Below are 13,565 nucleotides of genomic sequence, written 5' to 3'. Positions count from 1 at the left end.
ATATTATCGGCAATTAGGTGAAGATGATGATATTCAAGAAATTCCTCCCTCATCAAACAAGTCTATAAGTAATTCAAAAAGTAAAAACATAGAAGGTAGAAAAGAAAAACAATCAGGAGTAATTGAAAATTATTTCATGCTAAGAGCAACTTCTAGTGCTGAACCAACCATAACAAGCTTGTTGCAAAACAAAGAAGTAGTTGAAAGATGTGATCTTACAGTGGCAAAATGGATCATAGATGTATGTGTGTCATTTAATGCTGTCAACTCTAAATATTATCAGTGCATAATAGATGCCATAGTTAGTATGGGGCCTGGTTATAAAGCTTCAAATTTTCATTCTGTTTGAGGTTATTTGTTAACCAAGAATATTGATAAGATGAAAAAGTATGTTGAAAGCTTTTGTGCTATATGAAAGAAAGCAGGATACACAATCATGGCTGATGGATAGATAGATCAGTGTAAGAAAATTTTGATTAATTTTTTAATTTATTGTCCTATAAAAATTATATTTTTGAAGAGCGTGGATGCTTCAGATACCTCAAAGATAGCTGATATGTTGTGCAAGTTCTTCAAAAAAAATTATCATATCCATTGGTTCTGAAAATGTGGTTTATATAGTGACTAATAATGCTGCAAACTATGTTGCTGTCGGTAAGAAGTTGGAGCAAGACTTTTCTATGCTTTTTTGGTCACCCTGTGCTGCTCATTGTTTTAATCTCATCATGCTTTTTTGGTAAAGATTACAATCCCTTTAGTGCAAGGCATAAAGAACATGAGAAACAAGTATATTATCGGCAATTAGGTGAAGATGATGATATTCAAAAAATTTCTCCCTCATCAAATAAGTCTACAGGTAATGCAAAAAGTAAAAATATAGAAGGTAGAAAAGAGAAACAATCAAGAGTAATTGAAAATTATTTCATGCTAAGAACAACTTCTAGTGCTGAACCAACCATAACAAGCTTGTTGCAAAACAAAGAAGCAGTTGAAAGATGTGATCTTGCAGTGGCAAAATAGATCATAAATGTATGTGTGCCATTTAATGCTATCAACTCTAAATATTATCAGTGCATGATAGATGCCATAGTTAGTATGGGGCCTGGTTATAAAGCTTCAAATTTTCATTCTGTTTAAGGTTATTTGTTAACCAAGAATATTGATAAGGTGAAAAAGTATGTTGAAAGCTTTTGTGCTATATGAAAGAAAGCAGGATACACAATCATGGCTGATGGATAAATAGATCAGTGTAGGAAAATTTTGATTAATTTTTTAGTTTATTGTCCTATAGAAATCATATTTTTGAAGGGCATGGATGCTTCAGATACCTCAAAGATAGCTGATATGTTGTGCAAGTTCTTCAAAAAAAATTATCATATCCATTGATTCTGAAAATGTGGTTCATATAGTGACTAATAATGCTGCAAACTATGTTGCTGTCGGTAAGAAGTTGGAACAAGACTTTTTTATGCTTTTTTGATCACCCTGTGCTGCTCATTGTTTTAATCTCATCATGCTTTTTTGGTAAAGATTACAATCCCTTTAGTGCAAGGCATAAAGAACATGAGAAACAAGTATATTATCGGTAATTATGTGAAGATGATGATATTCAAGAAATTTCTCCCTCATCAAACAAGTCTACAGGTAATGCAAAAAGTAAAAACATAGAAGGTAGAAAAGAGAAACAATCAAGAGTAATTGAAAATTATTTTATGCTAAGAACAACTTCTAGTGCTGAACCAACCATAACAAAGTTGTTGCAAAACAAAGAAGCAGTTGAAAGATGTGATCTTGCAGTGGCAAAATGGATCATAGATGTATGTGTGCCATTTAATACTATCAACTCTAAATATTATCAGTGCATGATAGATGCCATAGTTAGTATGGGGCCTGGTTATAAAGCTTCAAATTTTCATTCTGTTTGAGGTTATTTGTTAACCAAAAATATTGATAAGGTGAAAAAATATGTTGAAAGCTTTTGTGCCATATGAAAGAAAACAGGATACACAATCATGGCTGATGGATAGATAGATCAGTGTAGGAGAATTTTGATTAATTTTTTAGTTTATTATCCTATAGAAATCATATTTTTGAAGAGCGTGGATACTTCAGATACCTCAAAGATAGCTGATATGTTGTGCAAGTTCTTCAAAAAAATTATCATATCCATTGGTTCTGAAAATATGGTTCATATAGTGACTAATAATGCTGCAAACTATATTGCTGTCGGTAAGAAGTTGGAGTAAGACTTTTCTATGCTTTTCTGGTCACCTTATGCTGCTCATTGTTTTAATCTCATCATGCTTTTTTGGTAAAGATTACAATCCCTTTAGTGCAAGACATAAGGAATATGAGAAACAAGTATATTATCGGCAATTAGGTGAAGATGATGATATTCAAGAAATTTTTTCCTCATCAAACAAGTCTACAGGTAATGCAAAAAGTAAAAACATAGAAGGTAGAAAAGAGAAACAATCAAGAGTAATTGAAAATTATTTCATGCTAAGAACAACTTCTAGTGCTGAACCAACCATAACAAGCTTGTTGCAAAACAAAGAAGCAGTTGAAAGATGTGATCTTGCAGTGGCAAAATGGATCATAAATGTATGTGTGCCATTTAATGCTATCAACTCTAAATATTATCAGTGCATGATAGATGCCATAGTTAGTATGAGGCCTGGTTATAAAGCTTCAAATTTTCATTCTGTTTGAGATTATTTGTTAACCAAGAATATTGATAAGGTGAAAAAGTATATGGAAAGCTTTTGTGCCATATGAAAGAAAACATGATACACAATTATGGCTGATGGATAGATAGATCAATGTAGGAGAATTTTGATAAATTTTTTAGTTTATTGTCCTATAGAAATCATATTTTTGAAGAGCGTGGATGCTTCAAATACCTCAAAGATAGCTGATATATTGTGCAAGTTCTTCAAAAAAAATTATCATGTCCATTGATTCTGAAAATGTGGTTTATATAGTGACTAATAATGCTGCAAACTATATTGCTGCCGGTAAGAAGTTGGAGCAAGACTTTTCTATGCTTTTTTGGTCACCTTGTACTGCTCATTGTTTTAATCTCATCATACAAGACATTGGCAAGTTAGTTTTAGTTAAGACCACTGTAGCCCATGCTACAGGTATCACAAAATATATTTATAACCATTATTATCTTTTGTATTCAATGAAAAAATTTACTGATGGAAAGGAGATAATTCTTTCGATACCTACACATTTTGCTATCAATTTTATTGCTTTACAAAGCATATTGGGCCACAAAAATGCATTAAGAGCAATGGTCACTTCTAGAGAGTGGACAACTTTAGCTTATGCTAAGGATAGTAAAGGAAAAAGACTCACCGATGATGTATTTAATTCTCTTTTTTGAAATGAATGTGCAACAATTGTTAAACTAACAGAAACTTTGATTCATTTTGAAGATTGTTGACAGTGATGATAGACCTTTAATTGACAATTTTTATCATGCTATGCATCAAACTGGAGATGAAATGATCAAGAGATTTAGAAGGAGAAAAGTTATAGTTCAACCTTATTTGAGATAATTGATTCTCAGTGAGATTTGCAATTATACAAAAATCTTCATGCAGTTTGATTTTGGTTGAATCTCTATTTTCAATATGACTCAGAACTTGTGGATAAACATCCTCATAGTATTTTTGGACTCTTCGATGTCATAGAGAGGTATTCATTTAGTAATCTAATCTTATAAGAAAACTTAACTAATGAGATGAGGTTATTTAGAAATGTAGAGGATGACTTTGAATGCTTATTGGCTATAAATGATCGAAGTCGCTTGGCTCCAGGTAAGCTTATTTCTTAGTTATGTCCTTATGCTTTCATTGATGTAAAGTTCTTCAATTGCATTCGATTTTAACAAATATAATATTTTGTATCTAGATGAATGATGGGTCACTTATGGAAGTTGTGCTCCTAATTTGCAAAAGTTAGCTATTCGTGTTTTAAACCAAACTAGTAGTGCGTCCGAGTATAAGAGAAATTGGAGTGTTTTTGAACATATTCATTCTAAAAAGAGAAATAGGTTAGAGCACCAAAGGCTTAATGGTCTAATATTTATATACTATAATTTGAGACTACAACAAAAGTAATTTTATTATGAATGATATCTAATTACTTTTATTTATTTTTTATTATTTAATTTTCAAACTAATAAATATTAAACGCATGTTTTAATTCAAGGGTCGCAACTATGATCTTATTGACTTTGAATTATCTAATGATAATGATGCGTGGGCATTAGTCGATGAGCTATCAGAGTTAACTAGTGAGAAATTAAAAATTTTTCACCATGAATTGACATCATATTCTATTCAAAATAATAATAATAATAATGAGCGAATTATTTTATTGTGTAGTTTGCGAATAAAATATCATTACAATTTTATGAGATATGATTTTTCTTTTTAACTTATTGTTAAATTTGTGACTTTGTAGATATTTTAAACTTGAAAGATTTGGATAGTGATGATGGTGAAAGTGATGGAAATGACGTCAATAGGAGAGAAGATGGAAGAGATGAGAACATTACAAGTCAAGAAGATATTTTTGTAAATATTGACATAAATTTTAGTCCATTAACTTGAATTTTTATATTGTGTACTTATTTATCATTTTTTATTTTTTTTTCAAAAGATATTGAAGTGAAATATCGTATATTATTGTATACTTATTTGTTAAAACTTTTCATCTTGCTAGCAGATATGGATGGTTATGTTTTAAACTACTAGTTATTATGAATTTATAACTTTGTATCATTGAATATTTATATTCATAAATATTTTAATCTAGTTATTTGTATTTATGGGATTACAGTTGTGTTTCATTTGTATTTTAATATCTGCAGCATTGAAATATATATTATCAGGACTATTATTATATTTTTAGATATAAACAGGATATTAAATTTTATGTTTTATATTCTATGTATTAACTCGCCGATTCAACTGTTGATCCGACGGTTGGACCACTGATCCACTAATCTGATGCCTTATTCGGATCAATGTCCAGATCAGATTTAGTAACTTTGCTCTGTAGATAGTACTTCTTTCATCCTCCTATTTTGAGTTCTCTTTACAGCTCTGATACCAGAAAAAAAAAAAATTAAGTCTGGTCTGGAAGAGGACTGGCTATTATTCACTCTATAACGTTACTTCCTCTGTCGTTCTGCTTGCTCCAACCGAAGGAAACATTTGATTTTGGTAGATCCACAGGTTCACTTCCAGTTTTGTTCTTGCTCCTTTTTTTCTCATTGTAATCTCTACCAAAGGAAACATGTGATTTGCTAGATCCACTAGCTGACAACTTCCCTCTTTTGTAGGTGTTTCAATTAAATTCTAGTCATAATCTTTCCAGCCGAGCCAACCTCGCTCACCCCCTTTTCCTTCCCTAGATGCAATCAGTCCATGTTCGTGCCACGAGACAGCTACCGCCGACATACTCTACGGGCCATCTGTGGGCCCGCGTTCGACAGCCCTTAGCCAACTCTCTCTCCTCCAAACCAAATCTCTCCAGAAAACTCAGCCTCCCCACCCACTCCCCTCCTACTCTATTGCCTTTTTTATTTTCGTTAGATTACTAATTTGCATTCAGAAGCCCATCAAAAGCATTCCAAGCCCCCTCCACCATGGCCATGCCAACTCTCCTCTTCGTCGCCTTCTTCACCGCCCTTCTCATTCAAGGTTTGTTTCATCGATCCATCTAAAGGTCTCTAAACCTTTTTTTTTCCTTGATATCTTATTCTTAATGAGTAACCCTTCAGGAACAACTGCCGCCAAACGGTGTGGCCCGCCATGCTGTCCAACCCCACCGCCCCACCGCTCTCAAATACTGGCTTCCAGCTCGCCCCCTCGGCTTCCCTCTCGGTCACCGTCCTGGTCAAGTGGGCCAGCCGCGTGTGGGTCCGGACGCTTTGCTTCACGGATGCCTCGGGAAAATTCTCATGCACCACCGGTCAGGTTTCCTACCTCGGCTCTGGGGGCGTCCCACCCATCACCCTCATCGAGTTCACCTTGCAGGGCTACCAGGGTAAGGATTTCTACGACATCAGCTGCATAGATGGCTTCAATATTCTGCTCTCGGTGGCCCCGCAGGGCGGAGCGATGGGGTATTGCAATGCTGTCGCCTGCTCGACTGATATCAATGCATTGTGCCCGTCGGAGCTGCAGGAGAAGGCAGAGGATGGCAGCGTGGTGGGATGCAAGAGCGCTTGTTTGGCTTTTAATACGGATCAGTACTGCTGCAGGGGAGCCTATGGGGGTCCAGACACATGCAAATCCACGCACTACTCCCAGATATTCAAGGAAGCCTGTCCTCACGCTTATAGTTATGCCTACAATGATGCTAGTAGCACCTTCACTTGTGCAGAGGCTGAGTATCTCATTACGTTCTGTCCTTGAGATTGTTGACCTAATTACTGTATTGAGGAAATAATACCACAGAAATTATCGTGAAGCATGGAGAGTACAAGAGCCAATGATTAAATTATCTAGCTAAATCCTCACAAAGAAACTTTCTGTCTATCTCATTTTAGGAATGGTCACATATGATTTTTCCACTTGCTAGAACCCATCGAAGAAATTGAAAAACTCTTTCAATTATGTTCCTCTTTAATCTATCTTTTGATTTACTTATTTATTTATATTACTAAAAGTAATATATATATATATATATTAAAATTAAGATTTATTTATTTATTTAAATATATAATCTTCCTAATAAATATATTCTAATTAAGTTGATAGAGATCCTGGGTTTGGTTTGACTATTATAAGATGTATGTATTTTCTTGGCAAAATAAATTATTCAATTTTATGATTGTATTTCATGTCTAGAGGAAGTCATCCAGTTGGGATGGGATACAATTGACTAAATATAATCTTTATTAGATCAAAATATTTCTTCTCAAATGACATATATTTTGCACCATTTATTTCCATTCAAGTCAGAAGGGATGGTTTTGTCCATGCAGCATATTCAATTATCTTTTTTCTCTAATGATTTTGGAGATCTTATCTTACTATTATATAAAAATCTAAATATTTTTTCTACATAAAATAATCAAATAATTCAAAATATCACTATATTAAATTTATTTTTAAAATAAAATTATAAAATTTTATTCTTATATCTAGAATGTACATTCCTAGAAGCACCAACAATTGCTGGCCCAACTTCTGATAGTAAATTTATTTTTCAATTCTAAAGACTCATTGTATTATGCATAAGATACATTAATGAGTTGAGCTAGCTAGAAATTAACATAATGCCACTATAATATTTGTTGTACCATGGGTGATTGGCCTAATTGAGTGGGATGGAAAACACTCTCAACAAGAGCTAGGCAATAATAAGTTATCGGCTATCCTAAAGATTTTGTTTTTCTTATTTCAATATTAGTTACATGAGCTGCCAAAGCCCAATATTTGAAAGAGATTAATACAACCTCTTTCAATTCTATCCTTTCTTAATTAATCTTCAGATTTTTCTATATTGCTACATATTATGAATTGAAATCCAAATTTAATTATTCATTTAATTTTATAGTCATTCAATCAAACCAATTCTTATTTGATATAGAACCTACACATTTGATTTGACTACTAGCTATATCTATTTTCAAAGAATTTAATTTAGTTTGGCAAAAAAAGAATTATTTAATTATGTGAGTCGCACACGCACACACACATATACATTCTCACATTCATATAATATTCCTTAATAGTAAAAATATAATAAAGTAATATGGATATGTATATGTATGTATCAATGCATGTATGTACAATTTACATCAATTATTATTTTTTAATTACTTTAAATGTGACTAGTTCGATATAATTTGCTAAATCGATTTTAGATGTTTTGATAATTATTTTGATAGATGGATGGTTAAAGTGGAATAAGTGAAGTAATGCAATTTTTTTCCATATAATTTGTTAGATTTTTTTTCTTAATTTTGGTAGTTGGATGAGTTAAAGTGGAGTAAGTTAAGTAATGCAATTTTTTTTTCCATTTCTTCTACCTTTAACCTAATCAAATGTAGCCTTAGATTTATATTTTTATATTTTTTCTATTGATATATACATATATATTTTTATTTATTTATCATAATACTCTCATAGTTATAGTACTATAAGAATTAAGACAGATGATAAAAATATTATTTAAAAAGGATTACAAATTGTTGACCAACTCTTTGCAACTAGCTAGATTTGTGCAAGTTTGCAAACTTGAGCACCCTTAATTTGCTAGTCACCAGCCAAGGACCTTTTCTAGATTTCTAATCTTAATCAGTGCAATCCAATTAGGAAGGGACAATAAGATAATCTACAACTGCTACAAAAAATTATAGTTAATTATCTTAGATCCACAAAATCTACACATAAGATATTATCATTCCCCCTCTACCCTATATATATAGCAAAGCTAGTATGTAGGTATGCACAGAATAATCCAAATAAGTCCGGTCCTGACTCGATGACCAAGGTCTGGCTTAAATTATCCAAGACCGTTAGATTAATCTACCCTCTCTAAATTATTTAGTGCCAAAAAATCATGTGATCTAGAGATCCCTAGTCTGTGCATCCTAAGTCAAATAATATGTATCGTTTAAAATAATTAAATTGCTCATTTTGATCATTGGATGCATAAACTAGGGATTTCTAAATTATATGATTATTTTTTTGATGGTAAGTATTTAGAAATAATAAATCATATCCAAATGGCTTAAATTATCAGTGCCTTTTTTGTTGTCCAATAATCATGATTGACCTTATTTAGGCTATCATCTGGATGCCTATATATTAACTCTTTTAGAGTATGTTTAGTTGAGAAGAGTTGGACTTTGAAATGGGATAGGAATGAGTGACTCCTATTCTAGCCATTTGGTTGGAGGAGTCTCGTTCCATTCCAATTCTAGAGGATGAGAATGTCCTAATCCCGAAAACTTAATTCTAATATCTTCTAATATTCAAATTCTATTCTGATTTCAATCATGAACAAAATACATCGGGAGATTTTGTTATTCCGATTTTCGTTTCGGTCTATTCCAATTCTAATTCTGATTCTTAACTCCAATCGTGAATGAAACACACCCTTAATATAGTTGTATATTTATATACATGTAAGTATGCATGTGTGCGTGCGTGCGTGCGTGCGTGTATCTGTCTGTCTATTTGTCTATGCTAGATAACAAAATGATCTCAAAAACTTAACTTATAGTATATCAGGCTGGAAACATTGCCTCACGAGTTATCCACATCACATATGGAGACTTAAAAGGAACAAAATGACAGCTAAGAAATTAGAGAAGTAATTAGCTTGGAGGATATCTGAATTTTTGACCTCTGTAGCTAGCTAGCATACTTGTTGTTGGTATCCTATTAACTAGCCACTGGACTCTAATATATAGTTTAAGCAAATAAGGAATAGATTATTGATGGTATTAGGCTTAACAATTTCTATGTCCAGAGATGCATTCATGCATAAACACTTATATATACAGGCTTAAAAATAGATATAGTAAGTCATGCAAAATAAATAGATGAGACGAGTTTTTGCCTTTTCAACTTTATGTTTAGTAAAATATCAAGACTTCTGTATTTCCAATCAACCCGAAATACTTTTTGATGCAACGAGTAACTTAGGTTAAAAGCTTCATCAACGGCTTGTCATGGTTGAGTTCGATTTTGCATATAGCATTTTTTGTAACATTACAGTATAGATCAGACATTTTTTGATTATTTTCATATTATGTAAATTTAGGGATTTATTTTTTTCATTCTAAGTACATTGTTATGCATATGAGTCTTGTACTTCGATTCTGTTATTTGCTTTCTTCTTCCGTTATTTAGAATTATAAGAGTCACACTGGAGAGGAGATGAGAAAGTAGCACAAGCACACTTTGGAATGTCAATTAGACAGCTTTAGAATTTACGAGGAGGGGGAGGAGATAGAATCAGAACTTCTTGAGAGATAATTGGTTTGAATTCAAAAATAGGCTAACTCATTCATTGCATGGCTTAATTTATAGTATAGATTCATCTCCCATGAGACATCAACGGCAGACAACTCTCAAGATATTCATCATAACAACTCTCAATGATCCCAAGTTTCTAAGAGAGACTTAACTATAGGCCCATCTGCCAATTGGACAGGACTTCAAAAATAAGCATTCACATATTTAAATTAGTGGAATAGACTTCATGAATGGGCTTATAACTTGGACGTCTCTTCTTGGGTACTTGGGTGTCAAAGAGGGCCACCCTTGTTAGTAGAACTTAAGAGATCGTGGCAATCTGTAGACCTAAGAAATACATTGGTTTGGGCGAGGTTTTTTTTTTTGAGTTGCTTACCTGGCATGAAAGTAATTTAGTGAAAAGAAAAATGAACTCGAGAAATTTAAAATCATCATTATAATTTGTTGTAAATCTACAGTTTTACTTCATAAAATAATTGAAATGTGGCAAATATGTAAAGTTTCTACAAATTTCTCCTTATTTTTGGCACATTATAAATTTCTCTGTGCTAATATAATCCTTGGAATGAAATTCATTGCCATGCTTCCATCAAAAAAAAAAAAAAAAATGAAATTCGATTCTATGCTGAGAAATTCCAATTTAAGATATATAAAACTAGGGAGGGGATTACCACACCTCAAAAATAAGAGCAGGTCCATGTGTTGCTCCCCCGACCAATGTTGGGTACCTTTGATTCACATAAGATAAGGTGTGGTTGTTTTCCTTTTAGACTAATCCAACTAAAGATATTTTATTATCTGAGTTAACTAATAATTATGTTTTTATATTTGCTTGATCCATATCTCTTAAAGGAGTGAACCAGAGTCTGTCTCGGCAGTCACAACTTTCTCTATTTTTAGTAATAAAAAATTCTGGATCCAATTTTTGGACTCTGCATCTTACAAAGATTAAAATTACGATAATTATAATAGTGAGTCTTTCCTTTTTTTTTTCTTCTGTCAGAAAAAATAGAATCTTTTAAAGGACAACTGATGGGAGAGAAGGACATACTCAAGGAAAGGAAGGTCCGAAGATACACGACTAAAGGTTTAGGCCACAGTTTCATTCATATGAGTTCCTCCTACATGGCATCAGAGGATTGGTGTCTTCTCACAAAACTGTTGTGATGCACTGAGCCGGTTAAGTGTGGAGTCACCAACCTAGCAAAAGGGTTTTAAAGAATCTAAGCAGCTATATGGGCCCATATGAAAACGAGCAAGTGAAGCTTTTTTTTCTTGCAGAAAGTATGCATCACGACAACAAATTTTATATATATCATACTATTACTTTCCACTAATGACTTCCTGCTAATTAGCCTAGTCCGCAGGTTGACTTTGGAATTCATAAGATCTTATATTGTCTAGTCTTTCCAACCAGGACAAGTGCGCACCTCTTTCTGTTCCGTTACGTTTCATGATCCAATTTAGTCCTGGTCCATATAGGATGGCCGCAAATGGTGACAAAGAATTCTACCAACCAAACCTAGACTTCCCTCCGGAGCGAAAGAATTACACAACACAGTTTCAAACCTAGAAGTCTCTCAAAAATCATATAGGGTGGGCATTAGAGGAAAAATTATGGGACAGGGTCCATCATTTGCCATGTTTCTCCTAATATTAATCTGAAAGAAAAAAATTTAAAACTCAAAAATTCTTCTTACTAATGCCATATATATCAATTAGAGATATATATTGATTTGCTTGATGATTAATATTTTTAGTATGTATCATATGATCATACAATATATATTAGAAAAAAAAATTATTGAAACAGAGGAAGAGAGAGAATGCCATACTTTTTAAAAAAATCACCAGATTGATGACTCTATTAGTAGAAAAGTCTTGACTTTTAGATTTATCTTTTAGGATTGGTGTTAAGAGAAACATGGCAAATTATGAAATGCACCTCATAAATTTTTTAATGCCCGCCCCATATGATTTTTGTTCCAAATTTAATATCTTACTAATAATTTCCACTAATGACTTCCTGCAAATTAGCCGGTCCATAGGTTTACTTTGGAATTCATAAGATCATGTATCGTCTACGCTTTCCAACCAGGACAAGTGCACACCTCTTTCTATTCCATTACGTCTCATAATCCGATTTAGTCCAAGTCCATCCGGTGGAATTCCACAACATGAAGTTTCGAACGTAGAAGTCTCTCTTTCCTTCATGGGGACTGGAAGGGTTAGTAAAATCACCCCCCCGCACCCTTTTTTTTTTTTTTTGATGCAACACATCTAGGTTGGATTTGTTTACACTCAAAATTATCACCAAAAAGACATGTCCTAGCTATTATGGGGAGACATAGAAAACACGGATGAACATGATCACAGAAAATGACCACCACCTTTGCCTTCATATCATGATGGGGAAAAGCTCTTTACTAGTTGCTCCTTCATAAGAATGATGAAAGTGGATTACCTTCTGCATGCTTATCTTTGCTTGAGATATTGATTTTGCTACGTGACATGATGCATCACATCTTGAAGCTTCTAGGCATGCAAAACGTTATAGAATTTGTTGCACTTGTCTTCTTGGTATCGTCAACAAGATATGTAACGAAAATTAGATTCAATAACAACCCAACCTCCAATGCCAAAACTAGAAGATTGACTACCAAGTTTGAGGTAGGAAGGTAGGGCAAGTAAGATCCAAATAAACCCACTACTTATAGGAAATCAAGCAAAGAAATATAAGCAAGAAGATCAGAGGAGAAGCATTTTACAAAGTCAAAATCTTTATTCAAAATAGTAAGATGCTTCATCATACATGAATAATGATTATACAGCGTAGATACGGAACAAGTTTCAATCTCTATGAATTAATTATTAGAAAAATTAAAAGATCATTTGAAATTTCAAAGAGAAACATCAAAGGTATCGATAAACTTACCATTCAACTGCTAGACTAATAGCCCTGATATTAAATGCATCCCTTCAAAATGATCGATGGCTGCATAATAGGCTCCTAGTATTGGGTTTCTCTTGTAGATTTTATGTTCAAATCTGTCTCTTGGCCATTGAGCTAACACCTCCGTTTGAGATGAGCTAAAGAGGTCTAGTTTCAATTCACAACATTTTTACGAGACAGTCCATAGTCAGGCGGGACATACTGTTCTGCAACACGCAGGCGGCCTGGGTAGGTCACTGGCGACCACCCAGCCCAGCTAGACCTTGTATTGATGTTCCAATAGGGTGCAAGATGGCTTTTACAATATTATAACAAGAAAAATTAAATAGGTTAATGGTTTAACACTACTTAATGAATATATCTATAGAAATTATTGCACGTAGATTAATTTTTCAATAATAATTAATATTTAAAGTATGTTAATTTTAATAGAGAAGGTCCATTTTTCATTTAGCTAGTCTAAAAAATGTCAGACCGGCAACATGAAGAGCGTAGCTCACTATTTTTTAAGAAAACAGAGAAGAGTGGGGAAACTTTAACCCAATATATTTAGGTGCAAGGTGATGTATACAAAATGAAGGGGAAGAACATTGAGC

The 13,565-nt window shown here is 33.2% G+C and overlaps 1 protein-coding gene across 1 annotated transcript; it reads left to right on the top strand.

The window, feature by feature from the left end:
- Positions 1-3,751: 3,751 nt before the first annotated feature.
- Positions 3,752-6,437, top strand: LOC140852404 (thaumatin-like protein 1b). Its single transcript, XM_073245335.1, has 4 exons — positions 3,752-3,827; positions 4,477-4,589; positions 5,632-5,720; positions 5,801-6,437. Exons 1-4 carry the CDS (start codon positions 3,752-3,754, stop codon positions 6,435-6,437), a joined length of 915 nt encoding a protein of 304 aa, XP_073101436.1.
- Positions 6,438-13,565: the final 7,128 nt, after the last annotated feature.

The sequence above is a fragment of the Elaeis guineensis genome, chromosome 11 (genome assembly GCF_000442705.2).
Source record: "Elaeis guineensis isolate ETL-2024a chromosome 11, EG11, whole genome shotgun sequence".
NCBI classification, from domain to species: Eukaryota; Viridiplantae; Streptophyta; class Magnoliopsida; order Arecales; family Arecaceae; genus Elaeis; species Elaeis guineensis.
This window is presented reverse-complemented; position numbering and strand designations above follow the sequence as displayed.